The 25,834-nt window shown below is 42.6% G+C and overlaps 1 protein-coding gene across 4 annotated transcripts in view; it reads left to right on the forward strand.

The window, feature by feature from the left end:
• LOC121923844 (MYCBP associated protein) overlaps window positions 1-16,242 on the forward strand; it is a 74,726-nt gene extending 58,484 nt beyond the window's left edge. Inside the window, exons 12-19 of one of the 4 annotated variants that reach the window (XM_042454689.1) lie at window positions 1,160-1,347; window positions 2,930-3,076; window positions 5,498-5,797; window positions 6,554-6,675; window positions 9,089-9,204; window positions 9,488-9,591; window positions 10,629-10,811; window positions 16,089-16,242. In XM_042454689.1, coding sequence (XP_042310623.1) covers window positions 1,160-1,347; window positions 2,930-3,076; window positions 5,498-5,797; window positions 6,554-6,675; window positions 9,089-9,204; window positions 9,488-9,591; window positions 10,629-10,811; window positions 16,089-16,190 — 1,262 coding nt within the window. In that variant the 3' untranslated portion in view covers window positions 16,191-16,242. The other 3 variants (XR_006102472.1, XM_042454691.1, XM_042454690.1) reach the window with 3 other exon arrangements.
• Window positions 16,243-25,834: the final 9,592 nt, after the last annotated feature.

Genomic DNA, 25,834 nt, shown 5'->3' on the forward strand with positions numbered 1-25,834 from the left:
AAATTACTTTAACTTTGTTCACATCCTCTTGATTTTCAGTAGGATCGCTGGGATAATGGCAAGCTTAAAGCATTATTCTCCCTGAGAACAGCCCCACCCTCTTCATCAAACAACCAGAAAGCAGAGAAACTAGGCATATGGGGACGATTCTTCCTGTTCCCTGTGTACCAGAATCTGGGGAACACCTATATCTCTGGGTGGAAGCAACCTCTAATGTTAATACTGACCATTCTCTCACATCGCATGTGGATAGTGGGTTAATGAGGGATGCACTTTATCTTTTACTTCTCTGGTTAGGTTCAGAATTATAGTACATCTTTCCAGTAAAACATGTACATATATGTATGTATGTTATGTATTATTTTACCGGATTTTACTGTGTGTGTGTGTGTGTTGTTGTTGTTGTTGTTTTGTAATGGCTTTTAGTCAAATACAATAAGCAATTGAGTAACTGACCAGAGCTGACCCAGCCTAGCTTCCAAGATCAGACGGCATCTAATGTCTTTAGTGTATTTAGGCCTACATAAGCACAGATTCATGTTTGCCACCTCCTTTACATTGAGGGCAGCCAGGATCCATTGGTAGATCTCTGATTTACATTATATTGATAAGAGTTTACACTCCTAATGGCTTAATAGTAGGAATCACTAAATGGTTTTTTCACCTAATTGAGCCTGCCAAAATAAAGAAAGCTTCAGGTGTCTAGGAGTGGGTTTTTGTCTAAAAGGATTGTGAGCTCAGGTCTGGTGCTGCTTATCAATTCCTAGGTTAGTACATGGTCAGAGGCACTCACATCTTTAGTGCTAGGTATCTGGTTCTAGTTGGTCCTAATTTTTTAAAAAAATAATAAAGGCCTGACAGACCTGTAGCCTACTCGGCCTTTGCTCTACACAGTCACACCATAGGGAGATATGAACATAGTACAAGCCCCTGCATGAAGCTCCTGCATACCACATAGATGTTTCACCCTTGCCAGAGCCCTGATAACATCCTTCTTATATGTCAACAAATGGGAAGTAAAGTTGAAACTAAAATATGGTAATACATGCATAAAAAATAAAAATAACATGTGAAGTCACCTCCAATGGAATCATTCTACCAGGGAAAGCCCCTGAAGGCTTTCCTTTCCAATACAGTATGTTCCTTCTGTTCCCCATAGGGATTATTTTACCTGGAGAAACCAAGAGGTTTTTCTTCATCTTCAAGTCAATGAGTGCAGGTATCTTCAGTGAGTCCTGGGAGTTTGGTACTCATCCTGTATTACTAGGAGGAGCTGTGTTGCAAGTGACTCTGTGGGGAGTAGCCCTATATGAAGATATATCATCTGGGATCAGGGAAGAGTTGGAGGTAATAAAATGTTGGGGCAGAAGCTATGAACTTTATGCTTTAAACAACTTGGGGAGGGGAATGGGATCTAGGATGTTTGTGTAGCTCTGAGATTGTACCTCTCTGCAAGAGGAGTGGGTTTGCACAACAACAAAATTTGGCATGTGTTGCAGACACACACACATATATAAAAATACCTTTCCTGCCATGGTCGTGTGCACAAACAGACACAGATTCAGGAGTATGGCTCTGCTGGAGTTATGTCATCCATAAAGACTTCTCAGGCTATCTGAAGGACCAGCAATTTCCCCCCCTAATGTGCCAAGGACTGGTACAATATTTGTGTCCAGTGGCTATGACTGTTGTTTTTTCCTTGTCTGGAAAACACAGAAGAGCACCAGTCCATGGGTCACCACTTTGGACAGTGGGTAGAGTGTCAATTTAAGACCAGGAAATTCTCTGTTCCATCATGGAGCCCACGACACACACTCAGCCTGCCCATCATGGGGAGTTTGTAAGGATAAACAGTAGAGGTAGGAGGGCAGCCATGAAAGTTCTTTGTCCTTTTTGAATGTAACAAATATTGTTAGATACTGTTTATGTTGCATTTGTAAATGATCAAAAGGATATGAACAGACAGTTTTCAAAGTTTGCTGTGCCTCATAATGAACAGAAACATAATGGTTGCATGTGATGATCAGATCATCTTTAGCCTGTAAAAGCCAGGGATTGGCAAAACAATAGTAGTGTATTCTCTCTCTCTTTTTTTTCTCTCTTTCTCTTTCTCTTTCTCTCTCTCCCACTCATATTCTTTCTCTCAGATCATGGTCTCACCACCTGTCTATTCAGTTTTAAATAGGTTCAATTTTGGGAGGGTACAGAAAATTCCTCCCCCACAGAATTATTCTTCCCACATTCTCTTAGAGAGAAACCTTGGCAGTTAAAACAATTCAGATTTGTAGCCTGAGATTAGGAAAATCTCAGAAGCTAAAAACAACAGGCCTGAAAATAAAAAAGAGAAATTGTGCACCAGTGTCTTGAGTGGTTTCATTCCACAAAAGAAATCCTTATGTCTTTTTAAAAGATCGGAGGCTGGCCCCTTTTGCTAGAAAGAAATTGGAAGTGACATATTCGAAGCTATAGTTAACTAAACTGAAAATTCAAATACATTACAAATATTTATTTATTTCACTCTTATCTGCCTATTCAGATAAATATTGTATCCTCAAATAATATCCTTGAGTTTAATAATAATAATAATAATAATAATAATAATAATAATAATAATATACCACCAAAGACAGGAGGGAAGATTACAATGAATTTGACCGTGCCAGAACAAAGCAGGGAATTGTGTTTCCAGTTTGAGGGAGGGGGGTGTCAAGGTAGTTTTTCCCTTTTCATGGTGTTCAGCCTCCCAGGATCAAGGAAGACCTTGTTCCTCCTGCTGGTCAGGAAAGCCAGCTTTCATATTGCCAGAGCCACATAATTCCCTATTCATGTACTTTGCCAGGAAGAGAAAAGTAGAATGAATATGTGCTACTTGATATTTACAAAGGAATTTAGATTCCATAGCTCACCTGTGGCATTCTTGAAATCTTAGAAAGAACTTCAAGCCCGTGAAGCTGCTGTCATTGTGGAAGAGAACCTGAAGGACCTGTTTGATCGAATCCATACCCCAGAGCGAGTACGGTCTCCTCTTGATGCATATGTCACAGAGGAGGAGTTATTCCAGAGAAAGAATCCAGAGGTAACATTAGTCTGTTGAAATGAAAGGATACTATAGTGGCCTGTTACAGACAGCCAAAATAAAGCTGCTTCGAGTCACAGTGGAGGTATGGTGTTTCAATGATGCATGCGTCCTAAGAGTCCAGAAGTCGCACCAAAGCCACGCTCCAGCTCTAAGGACTGGTCTGTGGCTTTGGTGTGGCTTCTGGACTCTTAGGACGCATGCATCATTGAAACACCATACCTCCACTGTGACTCGAAGCAGCTTTATTTTGGCTGTCTGTAAATGACCAGTGTTACTAGAGGCCATAGTGTCAAAAAACTTGCCTGAGGATGTGGTGGATGGATTAGCAGAACCATGGAACACTTCATGGTGGTGCCACCTGATCACTGGATAATGAACACTCAGCACCTCAGTGCTCCCTTCTTTTGCCTGAGTTTAGAGGTGACAACTCTATGATTCTATGATTCTATGATTCTATGACATTTCTTATTCAATTTTCTGTTTTCTGTATCCCAGGCCCAAATGTTCTTTTGAGCACTTCAGCCCAAAGAAAACGACAGCTAAAATGGTCAAAAAGCAGAAAATGCCATTTGATAACTTGCCCTGAAAAGCTCAGTCAGATGATGTGCAGTCTATTTACAGCTAGAAACCATGATTACATGCAATTATTTCTTTAAAGAATTATATTTTAATAAAATATATATTTAATATAAAATTGTATACTGGATCTCATGGAGTTGCAAGACAATGCAGGAAATTAAGAAATGAGATCTTTCAAAATGAGATCTGTTTTCATTATTTCTCCCAAAGAATGGACAATGTGTTACTTTGGCATGTACACATTATTTCAAGTCTGTTAAAAATCCCTCATCACAGGAATACTTGTTCATGTCCAGATTGTTGCTATAACTAGCTTTGTAGCAATTAATAGGCTCTCAAGAGGTTTGCTGGCCTACAGTTTCCATGAACACTAGCTATCTTGTCTAATAGTGAAGAAGGATGAGAGTAGTAACTCTTCAACATCTGGAAGATGAAAGGCTCCCCTGTTGTGGGCTAGGAAGACATGTCAGAGACATGTGAGATTCACTCTCCTCTGGGTGTGTGGACTTGAATATATGCATTATCTGCTCTTCTTCATTAATATTGCTTGAGCTAAAAATATAATACAAGGATGGAAAACCTTTGACTGCTGGTATTTTGGGCTTCAGCCCCTCAGAACACACCTTTTAAAAGATACAATTTTTAATTTCTCTGTTATGGCTCTACATTGATTTGCTATACCCTACAGCTACAGATGTTGAATAGGTCAACAGTGCAATGTTATGCATGTTTATTTAGAAGTATATGTTTTTAGCTGATACTATTGCTGCTGCTGCTGTTGTTGTTGTTGTTGTTGTTGTGTACCTTCAAGTCATTTCCAACTTTTGGTGACCCTCTTGCGGAGTTTTCTTGGCAGGATTTGTTCAGAGAAGGTTTGCCATTGCCTTGTCCTGAGGCTGAGAGCATGTGGCTTGCCCAAGGTCACCCAGTGAGTTTTATGGCTGAACAAGGAATCAAACCCTTTTCTCCAGACTTGTAGTCCATCACTCAAACCACTACACGACACTGGCTGATGCTACATGAACCAATATTCATAAAAACAAAACTGGATTAGAACTAATACAAATGTCAGTTTCTCTAAATGCATGACTTGCAATCCTCTTCCTACAGGATAGAATATTTGATTTTCAAAATGATACCTTGGAAGGCAGAATTTTGCTGTAGAATTCCTAAGCCTCTGCAGGTGTCAATCCCAGTGAGTCTAGTAGGACTTACTTCTTTGTAAGTGTGTATAGAGTTGTAGGCTTAGTCAGCGAAATGCAGAGAGTGGGGCTTAGGGTCATCCTTGAGACCAGCTATTTTTGAAGCTGAGCATACTGTTAATAACTAGAGGCAAATGGGACAAGAAATGAGTCACTATCTGACAACATATTCTTTGATGATGGGGTGGGCAGGTTGCAGCCCTCCATATGTTGTTGGTGTATAACTCACATCAACCCTCACCAACTGAGCCAGCACCGAGGGATGCTGAGAGTGACCGACCATCAATACTTGGAGGGCTTTGTTTTGCCCACCTCTACTGTGTGACTTTGATCTGTTGAAACACCTGAAATCTCATTGCCTGAGCAAGCTAGCTAGAAAAAGAAGTTCTCAATTTGAAGGGACAATAGATATGAGATAGTCTCTTATAGGCAGAGCTGTCATTTGCTGGTGTTCACCTAGCTCCTATGCCAAATTTGAGGGTTGATTTTCACATATACATTGGTGAGCTTCCAAAAGATATCCAAAGGGTGGTTTCTTGATCTGTGGATTAGAATCTATTCAAAGGTATATTAAATATATAGTAACATGTGAGATTCATGCTTCTTTGCTGTCCCTTCTTACCTCCTCTTGTTACAGCTTTACTATAAACACCAGGTGGTAAGGGAACTCCATGAGTTATGGAACAAGCTCATGAATCCCCCTCAGGTGGTAGAGGTCTACGTGTATGAGGGACACAGGAAAAGCATTCCTATTGACTCCCCACCAAAGAGTGCTACTGAATCACAGAAGAGTCCCTCCCCAGCTTTTTCAAAAGCAGGGGGGTCTGTAACAGAAGAGGATGTAACTCATTTGACTGAATCTGAGGCGGAGGAGATAAAGCAAGTAGAGCCCATGAATCGAGTGGAGTGGAATCTTTCTGTTGCAGATTTCAAACAGGTGTGTGTATGCTCGTATCCCTGGAAAATTCTAAGCACATGTCATCCTCTGAGCAGCATATCCAAATTTTCTAGTACTGGCAGCAAGTGGATTGAAAGAAGGATGTCAAGATTGTGTCTATAACTGAAGCACTGGCATATGTGCACACAAGCATGGCCTCTTAAGATGCCTGCACATGTAATTCCAAACTAGCTTTCAGAGATTCCCCCCCCCCAAATCCAGAATTGCATAACTGCACTGAAATCAGGTATGTGCATGTTATTGTGTGCCTTCCAGTCATTTCTGATTTATGGTGACCTTAAGGGATTTCTTGGCAAGATTTGTTCAGAGGGGATTTGCCTTTGCCTTCCTCTGAGTATAACTTGCCCAAAGTCACCCAGTAGGTTTATGTGGCTGAACAGGGATTCAAATCCTGTTCTCCAGAGACATAGTTCAATTCTCAAACCCCTACACCATGCTGCTCTTTTTTATATACATTATTTGCATGGCATAGGTGTGGACAGGTACAATAGAGGAGATCCCATGTTCAGTAGATATGTGTTTCTCTATTCTGATATTTTATGCTTCCCATGGAAAGGGGAGCAAGGAGTGGGAAAGGTGTGGATAGTTCCATCAAATATTGCTGTTGATAGAGTTGAGGGGCAAGGCCTGCCGCCATTCTGGAGTTCATGATAATCTCTGGCAGATATGGTAAGCAAGGAATACTTGAGGTTCTGGATTAGATGTAGATTTTGACTGTAGTTTCTGTTTCATTAGTCTGTGCTGACAATCCCTGATGAAGATGAGCGAGAAGCTGCCCTGGCTCAAATCAATAAAGCAGTACTGGAACTTTGTATGGCACCTTTGACAACACAGACAGAACTCTTGTACCACATATGGTATGTTGTTGATACTGCACAGAACATACCTTTTCCTGCAAAAATCTTGGCTCACTTAGAGAACCCAAACCAATCCTCTGTAGACTAGTGAAGATGCAGGAAGTGGTTCTCCAGGAGGTGGTTTCAAGCACAAGTGAGAAGAGAAGGTATTTATTAGGAGTTTATCATACCAGGGCTGATTTCAGCATTAAAGAGAGATTAAAGCGCATTCAAAGTGTCCCACAAATGAAGCGGAAATGGCGAGTAATTGCACGAATTACTATCACACACAATTGGGCAAATAAAGTGATATCGAAAATGTATTGTTGCTGAAATCCCAAAAGTAAAAAGATGTGCATTAATGGCCCTGTCCAGATGCGCCATTTTGTACGTACTCTGTACGTACTAGAGTTGCCTTGGGGCATCTCTTTTCACACGGGCACCACCATTTTGACATAACAGCCGCGTCACGTCCAAATGGCGCGGTGTGGCCGTTACATCTTGGCGCCGCTGAAGGGCGCTTGTGGAGCGCTTTCTGCCATTTTGGAGCTGCTTCTGCTGTGCATATTGCTGGCGCAGCCTTTAAACAGCCGCACCAGCAATACAAAGAGGCCGAGCGGCCCCTTTCTCTCTCTCCCCGCTGCTGTCGGGGTGTCTTTGGGGCATGAAGCCCCAAGGATACCCCTTTCCAGGCTGCGAAGAAGCGGCCTTTTGCCGCTTCCCCAAGGCCAGGATAAGCGGCGGATTGAGGCCTCCGGGGCTGCTGCTGTGGCAGCTCAGGCCCCGATCCATTGGGGAAAGGGGCGAGTGCAGGCCACCCCAAAGGAGCGGTCTGTACACCGCCAATGTTTCTTTGTGACCACTTTAACAGTGTATTTGTGTAACGTTGTGTGAAATTGTTATGCATAATTATGCAATTTTTCCAGGATAGTCACGGGATAAAATCCCGATCTCCTTCATGTGATAAGTAAGATGAGATGGTCAACATGCCTCTCCTCCCAATTTTACCTTCATGACAGCCTCATGAGTTAGATCAGGTTGAGAGAATGACTAGCCCAAGGTTACCCAGTGCATTTCATGGCTCAGTTGGGAGGAACACCTCGATGCAACACTCTGACCTCTATTGAGCTAGGTTTGTCCTAGTTGTGGAAGCTATCCTAGAAACTCCTTTATTTATTTTTATGTTTTTACCTATCTCTTCCTCTTATGATGGTCTGGACAGCATGCATTTTGTTTCCCCTTCTTCTTTATTTTCCTGAGAAGATCCTGTGGCATAGATCAGCACTGGAGCTCCAATACTTGCTCTGGAGTACTTGCTCTACAGTACTCCAGTACACTGGAGCTACCAGTACTTGCTCTCCAGTATGACTGCTCTGAAGAATCTATTCCTTTGTTCCTTCTTTAAAGGGGTCAAACAGACGGGCTGGTTGGAGTGGCCTCTGGCCACTCCAGCCCTGATTGATCCTTGAGCGAAACGGGACTGTGGTGACTGGACTCCGAGATCCAAGGTCAGCTGCTGCCAAAATGGACTGTTGACAAGGAGCATTTTTTTTCTGCTCCTTTTGTGGCTTGGTTTAGGCCACCATAGGCTGCCGTGACACATCTTCCGGTCAATCTGGGGGGCATGTGTCATCTGCACACCATGCCCCCAGATCAGTCTGAAGCCAAAGAAATGCCCAGTGTCTTGAATTCACATGAGAAAATAAGGATTGGTATCCAGTAAGAGTGAGCAATTTAGGCAAAAAATGCAGGACTTGAAACATTAAGAGACATAAAAACAGAGGGATTCATAGAGAAACATAGCTCATTGTGCATGTTTTTATTTTTTAACAGACATTACCTTAATGGGAGGACATCATATTAGCTTTTCAGCATGGAGGTGCTGGCTAATTACATAATAATTTTGATTATTCTATATCTCTTTCGTTCATTAATGAATGAATTAAACACAGGGACAAGTAAGCAAACTACCCCTGTGTCAAAGGGCAGTTTGCCCCCAGTTTTACTTTAGTTTAGCTTAGACAGCAGAAATTCTGGAGATAAAGGTTTAGAATTGTTGCAGTTATTACATTTAACAACTAAAGTTAAAAAGCAAGTAGACTATAAAAAAATTAAAAACAGTTAAAAACATAAACCATTCAACAGTAGTAACAACAACAAAAGTCCAGTACATTATTGGAAGGCCTGTTTTCCTTAAAAAATCAATTCTCAAAGGTCTGCTGGAATAAAAAAGATTTTCACCTGTCTGCAGAAGGATATTGAGGAATCTGTTAAATATATTTGAAGCAAAACAGTTCCTCCTAGTTTTAGTCTGCCTTTGATTATGGGGATAGAGAAATAACATGAAACAGACAGGTAGTAAAAGTTCTAGGTGGCCTCACTCTCTCTCCTCTTTTCCGTCCAGAAGTAAAATCAGTTTTCTTTCCTATACCAGTTTTCAGTTGTGGTGTGAAGTAATTGATGGTCTGGTGACCCGCTCTCTGATGCTCAGATCCCTGCTTGGTATGCCTGAGAAGGACACTTACATTGAAATTGTGCCAGAGGAGTTAGGTAAGTTTTCAGCTCAACAGACCAATTCTGTCTTGGGAAAGGAGTGGAGCATGACAGAATCTGAAGATGCCCCAGACAGAGCCTTCCTAATCCAGGTGTGGAGTCAATGGCAAATCTTATTGGGTCTTATAAGATAGGTTTATTCCCCGTCTCCCCAAATTCAGCATTTGTTGCTGCCCAATAGGAGCTTTTCTGGTCAGAGATATTAGTAAAATAATGAACACTTGTAAGACTTGAATTAAACAGGGTTCAAATAAGGGCACCGTTCTTTTTTTCTGAGCAGTTGAAACAAAACCAGTGGCTGTAAAGACAGGGAAGGAGGACCGGAAAGTTCAAAAAGAAGATAAGAAGGCTGCTGCAAAAGAAAAAGGAAGGGCCTCAAAAGAGGTATGTGGTTAGGCCTCCATGAAGATGAGTCCTGGGAGATTACAGGCCCAGTTCAGGGAAGGTATCTGGAAGATTCCCAGGATATGCATCAGTAGCTTCTTTGATCTGACCTTTGCTGAAAGGACAGTTAGTTTTGGACACACAACATGGATGCATGAAACTGTGTATCTGTTATATGTAGGTAGTATTGCGCCATATTTCTTGTCAAATGAAAAGTAACAGGTGGCCCTACCCCATTTTTGAGCGGTGCCCTTTTGTGGTGTCCCTTGAGGGAATCCCTTTTGGGAGGTCTCTTCTCAGTCTCCTTTGGTTTGATTCTCTAGGGGGTTCCCTGAGGACCTCCCATAAGCTTGTGGATCCTCCTGAACCTCAAATCCCACAAGAGGGCAGCCATCTTTGATATACAAAACTTGGGTTGTGACCCCTCCCTGAGCTCATCTTTGAACCCCTGACTGCTAGGAACATATTCTGAGCCTGTCTGGCTTTCCCCAATGGCATAGTGATGATTTTAGCATGACTAGCAGCAGTTTATCCCTCACCATTGGGAGTGCTGAGACCAGCTCAGAGAGGTGTGACACCTCAACCTGAAAAACAAGTTGTTTCAATAAAAATGGCTGCTGCTTGTCAGGCTAAAATCATCACCTCACCCACAGAGAAGCTCTGACCACTTCAAAAACTTCCTAGTGGTCAGTGGTCCCAGAATGAGCTCAGAGAAGGGTCACATCCCAGCCTGAGAACCAAGTTTTGTGCAACAAAGATGGTTGCCCTGTTTGGGGTTCAGGAGGGCCCAGTGGTCAGGAGTCCCACAGACTCATGGGAGATCCTCAGGGAACCCTTAGAATCCTAGGGAGACCAATAGGGATCCCCCCTCAAAAGAGATTTCCTCAAGGAATCGAAATCAGGGAAGTGGGACTAAAAGGGCACCCCTCAAAAAAGGGGTCAAAAATGACACTTTTCATTTGATGAGAAATATACACACACACCCTGCCTCAATACTTGTTCTCATCTCTTTGCCTTTCTTTCTGTTTTTTGAGCAGGAACGCCCAAACAGCAGAAAGATGAAACTAAAAGAAGAGAGAAAAGCAAGAAGTTCCACAAAGGAAACAAAAGAACCAATCTCCCTTTTTGTGGATTCTGCCGAACCAGAAGTCCAGGATCTTCGCCGTGAGCAAGTGGATCCAGTTGTGCAGGAAAAATATCATGAGAAACTTTATGTTGAAGTAAGTATGTCCACAGTTGTCACCTTTGTCTTCTTAGTTAGCACTTTGAGTGCAATTCTGAATCTGGTTATATCTTGTATGTACCAGTAAAACCGTTGGGACTTCCTTCTGACTATATGGATGTGGGAGATGACTCTTCTGTTTTCTCATTTTGCACCCCTTTTTATTGTGTGATTGCTTTCATTGCATGATTGTAAAGTGTTACCTTTATAGTTTGCCATACATGGTGAGATGATAGCAAAAGTTTTATCCAGATGTGTCTGGGAAACCTGCCAGCAGCTGATAGCAATGGAACTAATGAATCCTGGAGTCAAGAGAATAATAATTTACTGGCAGGCAACGGAGCAACCAGTAAACAATGTATAAGGCTATCCAGAGTCCAGTGTTCTAGAAGGCAGAATAGTCAAAGCAGTACAAGAGTCCAGGGTAGCAGAAGGCAGAGTAATCAGGCAAAGTTCCAAAAGTCCGGTCCAGAGATTCAGACAACACTATGAGTCCAAGGCGAGTGCTTTCGCCAGAGATGTCAGTTAACTTATGACAACTCTCTGGCATTCTTCCAAGGATTTTATCTCCTGCTCTCATTTCTGCGGTTGTTCTTTGATTGCTTGGCGTTTTGCATAAATTGGGAATATCACATGCCCTCCCTTTCTGACCTTTGCTGGTTATTTTCCCCCCCCAAATAATCTCTTGTATTTTGTAACATTTGTTGATGCATGTTTTTATATTTTTGTACATATTATAAAAATAAAATATAAAAGAAAGAAAGAAAGAAAGAAAGAAAGAAGACCTGGGTAACTTCGACTCCTTGTTCTCTTCACTGCCCAAGCTGGCGGGAGTCTCTAGGGCTAGGTTCCTGGTTGTTGTTTGCAGCCTTCCCTGCTAGCACAGACACTGAAGAACTTGGGTCAGACTCAGGGCTGGATTCGTCTGTGTCCTCATCCTCTTAGTCCTCAGCCTCCATGCAGGGCATGACAAGAGATTGGGAAAGATATGTTTTTTACTATCCCACAAACAACTGGCTGAGAGATTCTGTGAATTGTATGCCAAAAAGGGTACTTTCTGATTTCTTGATGCATTTGGACAATCTATGCTACTTCTCTGGAGTGAGTCCTTCTCCAAGTTTTAGATTGATTCTTCAAAGACTTGTTTGCTTTCACAAATACGAGCATACTTATTCTAGCATGGCTTTCTCTTGTGATGGCAGAGAGGCCAAGGATTAGGATGAAAGATGTAGACCAGCAATAGCTGGAGGGCCACAACTCCCCTGCCCTAGCCAAGATAATTCAGCAATATGTTCCAGAATAGTATCTTGAACAATAATACTTTAAAAAAGCAGAAATAGAAAGAAAAAGAAAGATCTCTAGCAGTGAACCTACACATACCAACTCAGAGGTAAGGTCCATAGAATTAGTAAAACTTATGGAAGGAAACTGCATATAGGACTGCAGCCTAATTTATTTTGTCTTATCCTTATGGTATTTAGATGTCTGGCGGTTCCAACAATTGATCACTTACATTTCGAGAGATGGTTCCAGGAGCAGGCATGACTGCCAGCAGAAAGGATATCATGTCATAAACTTCAGTCAGACATATAGTGTCCTGGGGGCTCCTTCTTTAGCCAACAGGTCATGGATTAGCCTAAACCGAGTTCTTCCTGGTTTATATTTTTTTAAACGAAACCCTTTCCATTACTCTTCCATGACCTAAGTGTAAAGCTCTGCCTCCCGCCAGTATACTGCAAGGGGGAAATGTAAAGCAGCCACATTCACTGTCTGTAGTTTTTGCCTTTTTAATATCCATAAAAGTATGGACTGATTAGTTAATTCAACTTTTTGAACAGCAAATAGAGAAACACAGAGAATGTACAGTCTGTCCTCGGTATCTGCAGACTTGCCATCCACGGATTCAACTATCCACGGACAGCAAGCCCGCTCTGAGGCGACACTGGCAACAGAGATGAAGGCAGGGAGGAGGAGGAAAAAGACGAGGAGGAGGAAGAGGCAGAAAGAAGAGGAAGCAGTGGCGGTGGCAGCCCCTTTCTGCCAGCAGCCAGCCCATCTGCCGCCACTGGTGAGAGCCAGAAGGAAAGGAGAGAGAGATGAAGGAAGGACTAGGGCTGGTGGAAGAGACGGGAGGGACAGGAGGAAGAGAAAGAGGCAGGAGGAGGAGGAGGGAGTGTCAGTAGTGCCTGCTGCCCACCTGCCGGCCATAGGTGAGAGCCAGGAGGGAGAGAGGGTGGGAGGAAGGAAGGATGGATGCATGGATGGATGCATGAGGGCTGGTGAAGTCCCATCATCCCCAATGGTAGCATGGCTGCACCACCATTGGAGGCAATAAGACTTAAGCATCTGCGGATTTTGGTATCTGTGGGGTGGAGGTCCAGAACAGATTCTCTGCAGATATCGAGGGCCGGCTGTAGTTTCTTTAACCATTATTGTTAGCTATCCTCGGGTCGACCTTGACTCATGTTGACCCTGTGGATAAGACATCTCGAAGACCCCCCCTATCCTCAACCTCTGTGCTCAGGGCCTGCAGGCTCAAGCCCGTGTTCTCCATGACTGAGTTTATCTACCTTGCATGCAGTCTTCCACTCTTTCTGCTGCCTCCTGCTTTTCCTAGCATCATTTTTCTAAGGATTCATTTTTCCTCATGATGTGGCCAAAGTACAACAGCCTCAATTTAGTCATCTTTGCTTCCAGAGAGACTTCATGGTTGATATATTCTAGAACGCATTTGTTTCTCTTCTTGGTTGTCCATGATATCCTCAGCACTCTTCTCCAACACATATCAAATTGATTTTCTTCCTGTCGGCCTTTTTTTACTGTCCAGCTCTTGCATCCATACCTGGTGATGGGGAATACAGTGGCTTGGAATATCCTCACTTTAGTATTCAGAGTTATACAGTGGTACCCCGGGATACGAATGCGCCGCCTTACGAAATTTCCGGGTTACGAAAAATTTTTTGGTGCTTTTCGGCGCTTTTTCGCACGAAATCGCGGCTTCCGCTATTAGCGCCTATGGCTTTTTCAGCTTACGAAGGATTTCGGGTTACGAACGCGGCGGCGGAACGAATTAAATTCGTAACCCGGGGTACCACTGTATCTTCATACTTTATGATCTTGTCCGTTCTTTCATAGCTGCCCTTGCCAATCCTAATCTTCTGATTTCTTGACTACAATCTCTGTTCTGATCAGTATTTGAATCAACATATGGGAATTCTTTGACTATTTCAATCTTCTTGTTGACTTCTAGATCTTCTGCGGTCATTATTTTTGTGTTTTGATGTTCAGCATTAACCCAACCTTGGTTCTTTCCTCCTTGACCTTCTTCAATAATTGTTCCAAACCTTTGTTTATTTCTGATAGTAGTATACAATCATGAAATTGAATTGTTTGAAGATATGTTTGATTTGACATAGTTTGCAATTGATGTAGGGGGACAATAGCAGCAGTGTAGAATATATAAAAGGATGATCACAACTGCAATAGACCGTTAAAAGACTGAAATACATTGCTTGATGTGCTTTTTGGGCCCTACACTGTTTGGATACCAGTCTTCTCTCTCCAGAGAATGAAATCTTTGCCAAAAAAAACAAATAAACCCACCTTATATCACCTGAAACATTTACATTTTATGTATTACGGCAAATAGCCAGCATATCACCTGAAGCAGTGCTTTTAAAACTACCTGACATAGGGGATCAGTAATGTTTTTTTTTTAGTGAATATGCCACATACTGCTCCATATTTGCCCCATTGGCTACAGTTGTTTCTTTCCTGGGAGCTCTCCAGGGACCAGCAGCTGATGGCTTGTGGATCGACACCAGTCCATTCACCACCACTTTGAATAGCAGTGATTTAAAGCACGTTTCATCTTTGTTCATATTCTCAGAAGTACTCTGTCTATGGCTTCATCTACACTGCAGAAATATTCCAGTTTGACACCACGTTAACTGCCATGGCTCAGTGCTATAGAATTCTGGGAATTGTAGATTGTTGTGGCACCAGAGCTCTCTGAAAGAGAAAGCTAAATGTCTTAAAGGTAAAGTTTCTTTGACATGAATGTCTAGTCGTAACCGACTATAGAGGGCGGTGCTCATCTCCATTTCTAAGCTGAAGAGCCAGTGTTGTCTGAGGACTGCTCTGGTGGTCATGTGGCCAGCATGACTACACCGAATGCTTTTACCTTCCCGCTGAAGTGGTACCTATTTATCTACTTGCATTTGTATGCTTTCAAACTTCTAGGTTGGTCAAAGCTGGGACTTGTGATGGAAGCTCACCCCATCACGAGGCACTAATACACTAAAAGGTATTAGTTACTAATACACTAAAAGGTTTGGCTAAAGACAGAATACAACTATTAAAAGACTATAAAATAGAAGATATACAGGAAGGATGTTAACTTTACTCCTACGTATTTACTTGGAAGTCAGTTATATTACAGGATTTATTCTGGAGTAAACATAAAGTAGACCAAAGCCCTATACAGGGCGCCATGATGCTGCACACCGCTCCAGATTCTCCAGCCCCCAAGTCTACAAAAGGTTATGCTACACTGTCTTTCACTCAGTTAGTCTCAAAGGTGCTACAAGTTCCCTTTGCATATTGGTTTCTACTGTTTACTGATAGGAGTGCCTTCTGTAACAGTTCATATTTGTGCTCTAGCACTCTTCTACCAAAGTACATGTAAATGGGTTTTAAAATTTTAACTCCAGTGCAACTGTGTGAGTGATATCTGATTCTGAAACCAGATCTATCCCCTTGTGTGGGTGCAGTGGCTGTGGTGTGAGAATGCATATGCCCTGACTGGCAGAACATACACAATTAATCAACAGGTGAGTTTGCACGAAAGTAGTAAGGGATCCCTTCTGGCTTCATTTTGTGGCATCCAGTGGGTTTAATGGCTGTTGTATTGCCCAGCATATGAAACAGATTTACATGCCTCCAAAGGCCAGGCATCATAACCTTGCTATAGCCTTGGCACAGCAAATCCCCCCCCCCCCCCCGCCATTATTATGACTAAAATGGATTAAGTTCAGACTTTCAGTCAGCATTTAATGTAGATATCTGTTATGCATTACAAAACAACCTTACATTTACTACTAGGCCTGCCTTGGAGGTGTTTGGTACAGGATGCACAAAACTTGAAAATGCATAAGCTTATTTGATTGTATGTCTGAGAAAGATTAATGTTTATTTGTACTGTACCTTCCTTCTGAGATGTTGTTGCCTTTTGTTTTGATTCTAAAAGTATCTTTGAATTGGTTCTTGCTTCTAGGTTTATGGATTGCTGGATTCAATGATAAGCAAAATGGTCTTCCTCTTTGAGGAGCTGAAAAAGGACATCCCAGAGAAGAAGACTAAAGCATCTTTTATTTAAATAGTGCTGATTTTGTAATGAAATAAAAGGCTATATATTTTTATATACATTATCTTAGTGTTTCTTCTGTTTTTGAAACTGCCAATTCATGGACTTGGGAACTGATCTGTTCAATTAGTTCTCTCCATTGCAGCCACATATAGTTAAATGATTATTTTAATGAATTTATATCCCACTTTTCTCCCAACAAGGGATCCAAGGCAGTGTATATCATTGTGGTTGTAACCCCATATATGGTTGGATTTTACAGATTAATCTATTTGATAACAAAGTTTAGAAGTTTCAGACATACATAGGGTTTGTTCCCACTATGATTTAAAGCGAATTGCTGACCAATTTATATGATCGTCGTTCCCATTTGAAACTGGTTCCAATACTACTTTGATCGATTTCTGTTGCGATAAAGCAAGGCAAACAGAAAAAAAACTGGTTTTTCCAGACATTAGTTTTCTAGTGGTTATTTTGGAAAGAATCGATTATGGAACATGTTTGACAAGTGGGAACGACGGATCTGAACTGCATCGTTGTGGAGGGGAGGGACTAATGGCAGAGGGGTAGATCCAACTCCCCCCCCCCACAACAGTACTGCCTTTGTGCTTGTGGTGTGACCTATGGGCGCATGATTTAAAAAAAATTGACAGAAGATTTGATTCATTGATTTTGCAACTACTTGCAATCAGTGAGGCAAGTAGTTGCAAAACCAATGAATCGAATCTTCTATCAAGTTATTTTAAAGAATATCTATAGTTCCCAAGCTGGGCTGCCCGGGCTGCCACTTATGTCATTATGACACACAGATAATTGACATGCATTTTGAAGCAGTGCAAAGTAGTGGGGATGACAGTTGTTCCATAAAAGAAGCAATTACAAGGGGATAATGAAAAGATCCGCTTTCATAGTGAGAACGACAGATCTTTTGGAAACAATTTACCTACATGGAGCAAAGGCGAATCCCAAACCTGTTTAAACATAAGTGGGAATGGGGCCAGAGAAGGGCAAATCAGAACTGCCAAGATTTTCAGAGTAATTGTTGTATGGGAAAATGCCTATTTTCCCCTTAAATAACACTCATGAGACTTGGAAGTGGCACCATTCAGCTTGTGGTACATATTCATATGAATGCCCCCCTCTCATGACAAACCAGGTTGATAGGACATTAACAAGGACTGTATACTGTATAACCCTTGGTTGAGAGGAAGTAATTTACATGTTAATCTGTGTATTGTTCTGTTGTTGAATGGCAAGGCCTCAGGGTGTCTATTTAATTAGTGATCCATGGTCTGCAGGGAAACCCCCTCACCCTGGATGGTTTTCATTTGCACTTGCTGGGTCTTGATTTTGGTGTTTTTCAGGACTGGTAGCCAAATTTTGTTTACTTTGAGGGTTTCTTCTTTCTTGTTGAGGTTGTCCAGATGTTGGTGGATTTCAATGGCTTCCCTGTGAATTCTGACCTGATAGTTGTTGGCATGGTCCAGAATTTCAGTGTTTTCAAATAGCATTTTATGCCCAGGTTGGTTTATAATGTTTTCTGCTACTGCTGATTTTTCTGGCTGACCCAGTTTTCAGTGTCTCTCATGTTCCTTGATTCGCATTTACACACTGCGTTTGGTGGTCCCTATGTAGACTTGTCCACAGCTGCACAGTATGCAATAAACTCCAGCAGCCATGAAAACACTGAAACTCTGAACCACGCCAACAATTATCAGGTCAGAATGCACAGGGAAGCCATTGAAATCCACAAACACCTGGACAACTTCAACAGGAAAAAGAAACCCTGAAAGTCAACAAAGTTTGGCTACCAGTCCTGAAAAACGATTTTGGTGTTTTTCAGGACTGGTAGCCAAACTTTGTTGACTTTCAGGGTTTCTTTTTCCTGTTGAAGTTGTCCAGGTGTTTGTGAACAATACCCCGTCCATGCAAATAAAAACCACCCAGGGTTAAAGGGGCTTCCCAACAGACAATGGATCATTAATTAATTAGACACCTAGAGGCCTTGACTTTCAGCAACACACCAACACACAGATTAACATGTAAATCATTTCCTCTCAACCAAGGGTCACACAGTATATATACCCCACTCACTTCCATGCCACTATTCTCTGAAGATGCCAGCCATAGCTGCTGACGAAACGTCAGGAATAAACTCTTCCAAAACCCAGCCACATAGTCCAAAAAACCCACAAAAAATATGGATGCCGGCAATGAAAGCCTTTGAATTCCCATTGGGGATTGCCTCTGAATATCCATGTAAAGGATTGTGTTATTAGCTGTATAAAGCAGATGTGCTTATTTGTGGTCCCATAAACATGCATATAGCCCTAAAGAAAGAAGACAAAAACTGTCCAAGGTTCCCTCACAACAAGCTCTGTTGGGGACAAAAAATAAAAGTTTCAAGAATTTTTAAACAGCAATCTTTCCCACTACAGAACAGTTAAGAATATATTTATTTTAAAAAATACAAAATATAGTTTTCCTTATTAACCGAAAATTACGGATAGATTTTCTATCAATAGGAAGCTGTTGTTTCTCATATAAACTAAAATTAACTGGATAAACTAAAACTGTTTGTTGTTCTGATGCCCTGATCTGCTTCATCACACAGTTTGCAAATTCTTTTTGAGTTATAAGAAACAATTTGAAGTCCCCCCAAATCCCACCCAACACAGCACCTGATTCCAAGGGCTGCCTGTCACACTCTGTCCTATACTCCAGCCACTTTCCATGAAGCATAAGTAAGATTTTGGCAGAACCCCTGGCCCTTGTCTTCCTTTTGAGTAGCTCAGGGTCAAATGAGAGGAGGGCCTTTTAGGCAATTAGCAGATGTGCAAATACAGTAAATAGGAAGGGAGCCAGCATGGCATAATGGTTTGAGCACTGGAATATGACTGTGGACACCAGCGTTCAAATTCCCACTTGGCCATGGAAACCCACTGGGTGACTTTGGGCAAGTCACGTATGCTCAGCCTCAGAAAATCCCTTGATAGGTTAGCCTTAGGGTCACCATAATTGAGAAACAATTTGAAGGCACAAAACAACAACAACCTAGTATGAATGCCAAGTGGGACCTTGAGGGCAGAGGGGCTTTAATCCCTTCTTCCTGTATTGTGGTCTATCCCCAACCCATGCCTTCTATTTGTTTTTAAATAAAAGTTTCTGTTAACACTAAAGGGGTGTTTGAGCTCTCCCCCTACTGCTGCAACAGGAGGCCAGCTATGGCAGGGTTTGGATCAAAACCAGGACTGTGCTGCAGCAGTAAAGTGTTAAGTCTGCTGTATTCCAGTGTTTTGACTAGGTTTAGGCCCAGGTTGTGGTTTTTAACACTCTTTTTGAAAACAACCATATTCTATTGAAATGCTACATTGTTCATTTTTTTCCCAAAAATGTAAGTTGCCCTGGGAAGACTTCTCCCCTAAAAAATAGCCTAACTTCAGTACATGCCAGGGTCCTAATCCACATGTAGGGGCTGCACTCGCAATATGTCCTTAGCAGAATTTCTGGTTGCGAGATGTGTTCCTACACACATATCAGAGGACAGTGAAAATAACTGTGGGTGGCTCAGGCATCCCAAAAGCAGGGCTCCACCACCACAGCCTCTTACTGGGGGAAGATGAGGAGTCTGCTTCTACATCAAATGTTGTGAGTCCTTCCGGCCAAAAAATATGCCCTCTGTGAAATTTAAGTTGCTAGGCAGGGGGCTAGGAGTAGCAGCTCTTAAGTAAGAAACTGGGGAAGGGAATCAGCAACTTGTTCTATGTGTGTATTCAGTTTGGCCAGAGCTATGAGGTCAAATCAATTTGTTGTGCCTTTAAGTAGTTTATGGCAACACTAAAGTGATCCTAGAGTTGTGAGAATTTCTTGGCAAGGCTTTTTTTTAAAGAGGTTTATGCTTGCCTTCCTCTGAGGCTGAGAGAGTGTGACTTGCCCAAGGTGGACTTCCATGGCTGAGCAACGATTTAAACCTTGGTGATGCAGAGTCTTAGTTCAGCACTCAAACCACTATACTGTGCTGGCTGTCCTGAACATAACTACCTTTCTCTCTGTATGTGTGCCTTCAAGTCATCCGTTGACTTATGATGACACCATGAATTTCATAGGGTTTCCATAAACAGGTTTTCCCAGTTCCTCTGAAATATAGCCTATAGCATCTGGTATACAATCTCTCATCCAAGTACTAATCAGGACTGACCCTCCTTAGCTTCCAAAATTAGACAGGATCTGGTGCTTTTAGGGTCCCAGGCACTACAACGTAAATAGGAAGCAGCAATTTTGCTGAAGCTAAGAATAATAATAATAAATAAAAATTTTATTTATATACCGCTTTTCTAAAAATCAAAGCAGTTAACAACATGTGCAAATACAATCTAAAACCATCAAAATACAAAACATCATATAAAACATCAGAACACCAACTACAGCAATAAAACCACATCTCGTGCCAGCTCAACAGTGCTGACGAGGGGGGGGGAGCACATAGGGAGTCAGGAGTCAGGGGTATGCCTGCTCGAAGAGGTGTGTTTTTAACCCCTTCTTAAATTGGTTCAGTGAGGTGGCCGAGCGGAGCTCATCGGGAAGCAAGTTCCAGAGATTGGGGACCGAGATAGAGAAGGCCCTCCTGGTGGTAGTAACTAACCTGACCTCCGGAACTCTTAATAATTGCTTCCCGGTTGATCTGAGTGTGTGGGGCGGATTGTACGGAGAGAGGCGGTCCTCCAAGTACCCTGGGCCCAAGCCATTTAGGGCTTTATAGGTAATAACCAACACCTTGTATTGCGCCCGGAAGCAAATAGGCAGCCAGTGAAGATGTGGGTCTGGTCAATACATGAAAGGGACAACTTCTAAGAACCTTTTGTACACAACCTGATTGAAGGGAAATTGGATAGAAATGTAATTTACTTTCTAGACTACCCAATAGTGTTTCCACTCTCTCTAAAAATCTCTTCCTGCACCCATTCCTGTTCAGAGGAGATGCCAGGGATAGTACGTTGCATCTCCAGCCTGCACAGAAAGGTTGACCCAAGGTGGGGAGGTTACATCTAGGTGCTGTGACAAGAAGCCTCTCTGACTGTGCAACATGGGAACCATATTCTTCTCTGCTTTTAATTCTTCACAGTAGTAATAGTTGCTAATTAGTTAATTATTTTATATCCTTCCTTTTCTTGATATGAGACCCAAGAAGGCACTCAACATGAGTTAAAATACAGTTAAAACAACGGATAGTACAAAAATTTAAAAAACAATTTATCTATATCTGTATCTGTATCTTTATATATTTCATACTCAAAACTAGACAAAAAAAGTTGTAACATCTATCATGTCCTTATTTCCCATTTTCCAAATTATTTTAACCCCCTTTCTCTCTCTCTCCCCTTAGTACATTAACAAAGGCATTGTTGGTGTCATCCTGAAAATAAGTAACCACTAGCTTATTCTTCTTTACACCAAATCCCCCCTTAAATATACATTACACTTCTTAATAAACAATTTTCATTCATTTACCATGTATATTGTAATATTTGTATTTCTTATATGTTATGTCTCTGATGTTTTGTCAACTTTATTACAATTAAATAAGCCATCATGTTATAAACATTAAGTTAAAGCTGTTTTAAAAGGATGTTTAAATATAGTAATGATGTTGATAAAAGGACAACACCCCAATGAAATGTCTTTCTGAACCAGGCTGTTAATCCTCAAAGGCCTGAGTAAAGGGAAAGGGATTTGCCTGCCAGCGGAAACAGAGCAGACAGGGGACCAACCTAGCATTCTATAGGATATCTTACAATTTTAGGGCAGCCACTGGGGAGATTCTCTACACTGTGTCTTCGCCAAGCATGCCTACAAATGCCTATCCCCCAAGATCTATAAATTCAGGCAGACTCCCATGGGGAGACAGAATCTTTTGGATTTCTGTGGTGTACCTTCAAGTCATTTCAATTTAAAGTGACCCTATCACTGGATCTTCTTGGCAGGCTTTGTTCAGAGAGGGGTTGCCTTTGCTTTCTTGTGAAGCTGAGAGAGTGTGACTTGCCCAAGGTCACCAAGTCAGTTTCCATGGCTGAGTGGGGATTCAAACCCCAGTCTACCAGAGTTATAGTCCAACACTACACCATGCTGGCTCTCACTGTCTTCTGGATTGTTGTTATGTGCCTTCAAGTTGTTTCTGACTTATGGAGACTCTAAGGCGAACCTATCATGGGATTTTCTTAGCAAGTTTCTTCAGAAGGGGTTTGCCATTGCCTTCCCCTGAGGCTGAGAGCATGTGATGTGCCCAAGGTCACCCTGTGAATTTTACAGCTGAGCAGGGAATCGATCCTTGGTCTCCAAAGTCCAACACTCAAACCACTACATCACAGTGGCTTTAGGAGCTATTTCTTTAGTTCCTGCCAACTCAGAAGGCAGGGTGATAGGTTTTAACTAAGTACTTCTTGGGATGTGGGGGACCAGCAGTTCTTTTTTCTTCTAGTGTGCTAAGTACTAGCACCACATTTTTTCCTACTAATTGCAATTGTTTTGTTTTTTCACCCTGGAACATTGGCAGGGACCTGCATAGCCAATGGCACAGGAACCGCCACTTTGAAGCGCTCTGTTTTAGCTCATGTACACATCAGGAGCCAGAATGGTAGTGGTTTGAGTGTTGGAGAATAATTCTGAAGAACAGGATTTGAATCCCCACTCAGCCATGAAACTGAGTGATCTTGAGCAAGTCACACACTCTCAGCCTCAGAAGATGGCAATGGCAAATCCCCTCTGAAGAAACTTGCCAAGAAAACCCCATGAAATGTTAGCCTTAGGGCCACCATACGTTGGAAACAACTTGAAGCCACACAGCAACAACACACACCAGGGCAAGAACTAGTCCATTTGAGCACCGGACTACTCAAGACCAGGGTTCAGCACCCCTCTTGGTCCATGGACACCCACTGGGTGACCTTGGGTGGGTCACACACTCTCAGCCCTAGAGAACACCATTATAGGGTTGCCATAAGTCAGAAATGACTTGAGGACACACAATGCATGGCCAGTTGAACATTTTGTTGTTTTTTAAGGGAAGTTCAAGGGTGCAATCTGCTAACCAATTCAAATGTAAAACCCCAAAGCAGTGTCTGCTGGAAGGCCACTGGGGAGAGTGGCCTCGGGATGGCAATGGTGCTGTGTCACCTCACCGAAGACAAGCTGAAGAGCCGTGCCAGGGCTGTGGAGTGGACAAAGATGAACAGCCCCTTGGTTAGAAGGCACGAGTGCTGGCTAGGCAAAAGAGGAAAGGAAAACAAAAGCAAAAGCCACCCTCTGGGTTCCAGCCAAAAACAACCACAGGGATTGAGCTGCCTTGTAGCAACTGCCTCTCTGCCTCTGTTGCAGCATCATCATCGGAGTTAATCAGCATTTAAAGCATCCTGCAAATAAAGCAAAAATGGTGAGTAATTGTGTGAATGATTATCACATGCAATTGTGCAAATAAAGCAATATAGGAAATGCATTGTCACTGCAATACTGAAAGCAAATGGTGGTGTGTTAATGCTTCTTTGGCATGATACAGACCGCCCTAATGCACTGTACTCCCGCCAATATTAGAGTTAGGGACCGCGCGGCAACCGCACAGTTCCTAACCCTAGCACAGCATGGTGGCATAACAATGGCGGTGTCCTGTGTACATGGGTGCCACCATTGTGACGTAAGTGCCATATGGCATCCATACGGCACTGCATATCACTTACATCATGAGTGCACCATTAGTGCACTCATGACGTCCGCCCTGTGGCACAAAAAGAACCCGGTTTTTCTGGGTTCTTTTTCCTCCAGAGAGAAACCACACAGTTTGGCAGCTGCGGCTTCCCTCCAGAGGGCATTAGGCCACCGGCAGGCCACCCTTTTGGGACGGTCTGTCCTGCGCCTTTGTGACTATTTTAATGTGACTCCCTTCTTCACCTCTCTTTCTTTCTCTTTCTCTCACTCTGCCCTAGGAGCCCTGGTGGCGCAGTGGTTAAAGGCTGGTATTACAGCCACAAGGTTGTGAGTTCAGTCCCTGCAGGGCTCCAAGGCTATCTCAGCCTTCTGTCCTCTCAATGTTCGGTAAAATGAGTATCCAGGTTGTTGGGGGCAATTGGCTTACACACTGTAAACAGCTTAGACAGTGCTAAGTTCACTATGAAAGCAGTATAGAAATGTAAATCCTATTGGTATTGCTATGAGTCTCCTTCTTCCTGCTCTCTTTGTGGAAACTGCCACAGACCTGCCCGGCAAGCTTGACAACTTTGGAGTGCTGGGTTTTGCAGCAGAGAGACACAACAGTTGTGTAGGGGTGTGTGTGTAGGGGATCCCTCCTTCCTGGGGCATCCTCTTGGTGCCTAGGAGTCTCTGCCCCAAGGAAAAAGAGGAGGGATAGCCAGCCCCACCAACAGTGATGGAGGCTGCTGTTCTTGGGTGCCTTCAAGTCCTTTCCAACTTATGGAGACCCTAAGGCGGTGAACCTATCATGGGGTTTTCCTGGTAAGATTTGCTCAGAGCGGGTTTACCCTGGCCTTCCTTTGAAGCTGAGACAGTGTGATTTGCCCAAGGTCACCCAGTGGTTTCCATAGCCGAGCCGGGATTCAAACCCTGGTCTCCCTAGGCCAGGAGTGGTTCTTTGGTGATGGAGGCTGGCATCCATGTCCTCTCTGTGATAGATGGTCCTCCAGCCTCTGCTTAATAACCTCCAAGGACAAGGTGGCCAGAGGAGGAGAAGGCACCATAAAATTGAGGACCTGCAAAAAAAGGCGGGATAAAAATAAATAAATAAATAAATAAATAATAAAATTGTGTATGTTGTATTTTTAAAAACGTTTTACTGTTTTAATTGGAATATTTTAATTGTTTTTCAAAGTGTTGTTTTAGTGTGTGTGATATATATGTATATTGTCAGCTGCCTTGGGTCCCAACTTGAGAGAAAGGCGGGATAAAAATAAATAATAAATGTTTTCTCAATAAAATAATAATAATAAATTAAACAATAAAATAAACGATAATAAATAATAAAATAAATAATAGTAAGATAAATATTAATAACAATAATAAAATAAATAAAAATAATAAATTTATTTATAAATAAGTAAAAAATGAAAAAAAAAAGTCATTTTTATGCTGTCTTTCTCCCCCAAAGAGACCCAGGGAAGGAGCCAGGAAGGTCTGGACTGCTCCCCGGCCGGGACTGCAGTGGCTCAGCCGCCAGGGAAGAGGCCTCCTCCTCCTCCTCCACTGAAGCACCCATCATCCACCCAGCATTGCGCAGTTGAGGCAGTCCTGATGGAACTTTCTTCTCCTCACCGGCGGCCAGGTAAGTGTGCAGAAAGGCTGGGGGTCTTCCCTAGCCAGCACTTTTTTGGAGGGGTGTGTGTGTGACATTTAGGGGGAAAGGGGGGAGAGGGCCATAGCATCATAGAGTTGGAGAGACCCTACCCAGTCCAGCCCCTTCTGCCATGCAGGAACTCTCAATCCAAGCCCCCCCCGGGACAGATGGCCCCCAGCCTCTGTTTACAGAACAATATGCAGGGCTCCCGAATGGGAGGAGGAGGAGGAGGGTCCTTTGGGCGGGGGTCAGGCAAGGGATGGGAAGGGAAGGCCTGTCCTCCTCAGGGGCTCAGGAGGAGGGGGAAAGGGAGGAGGAGCTG

Source organism: Sceloporus undulatus, chromosome 2 (assembly GCF_019175285.1).
Source record: "Sceloporus undulatus isolate JIND9_A2432 ecotype Alabama chromosome 2, SceUnd_v1.1, whole genome shotgun sequence".
Classification (NCBI taxonomy): domain Eukaryota; kingdom Metazoa; phylum Chordata; class Lepidosauria; order Squamata; family Phrynosomatidae; genus Sceloporus; species Sceloporus undulatus.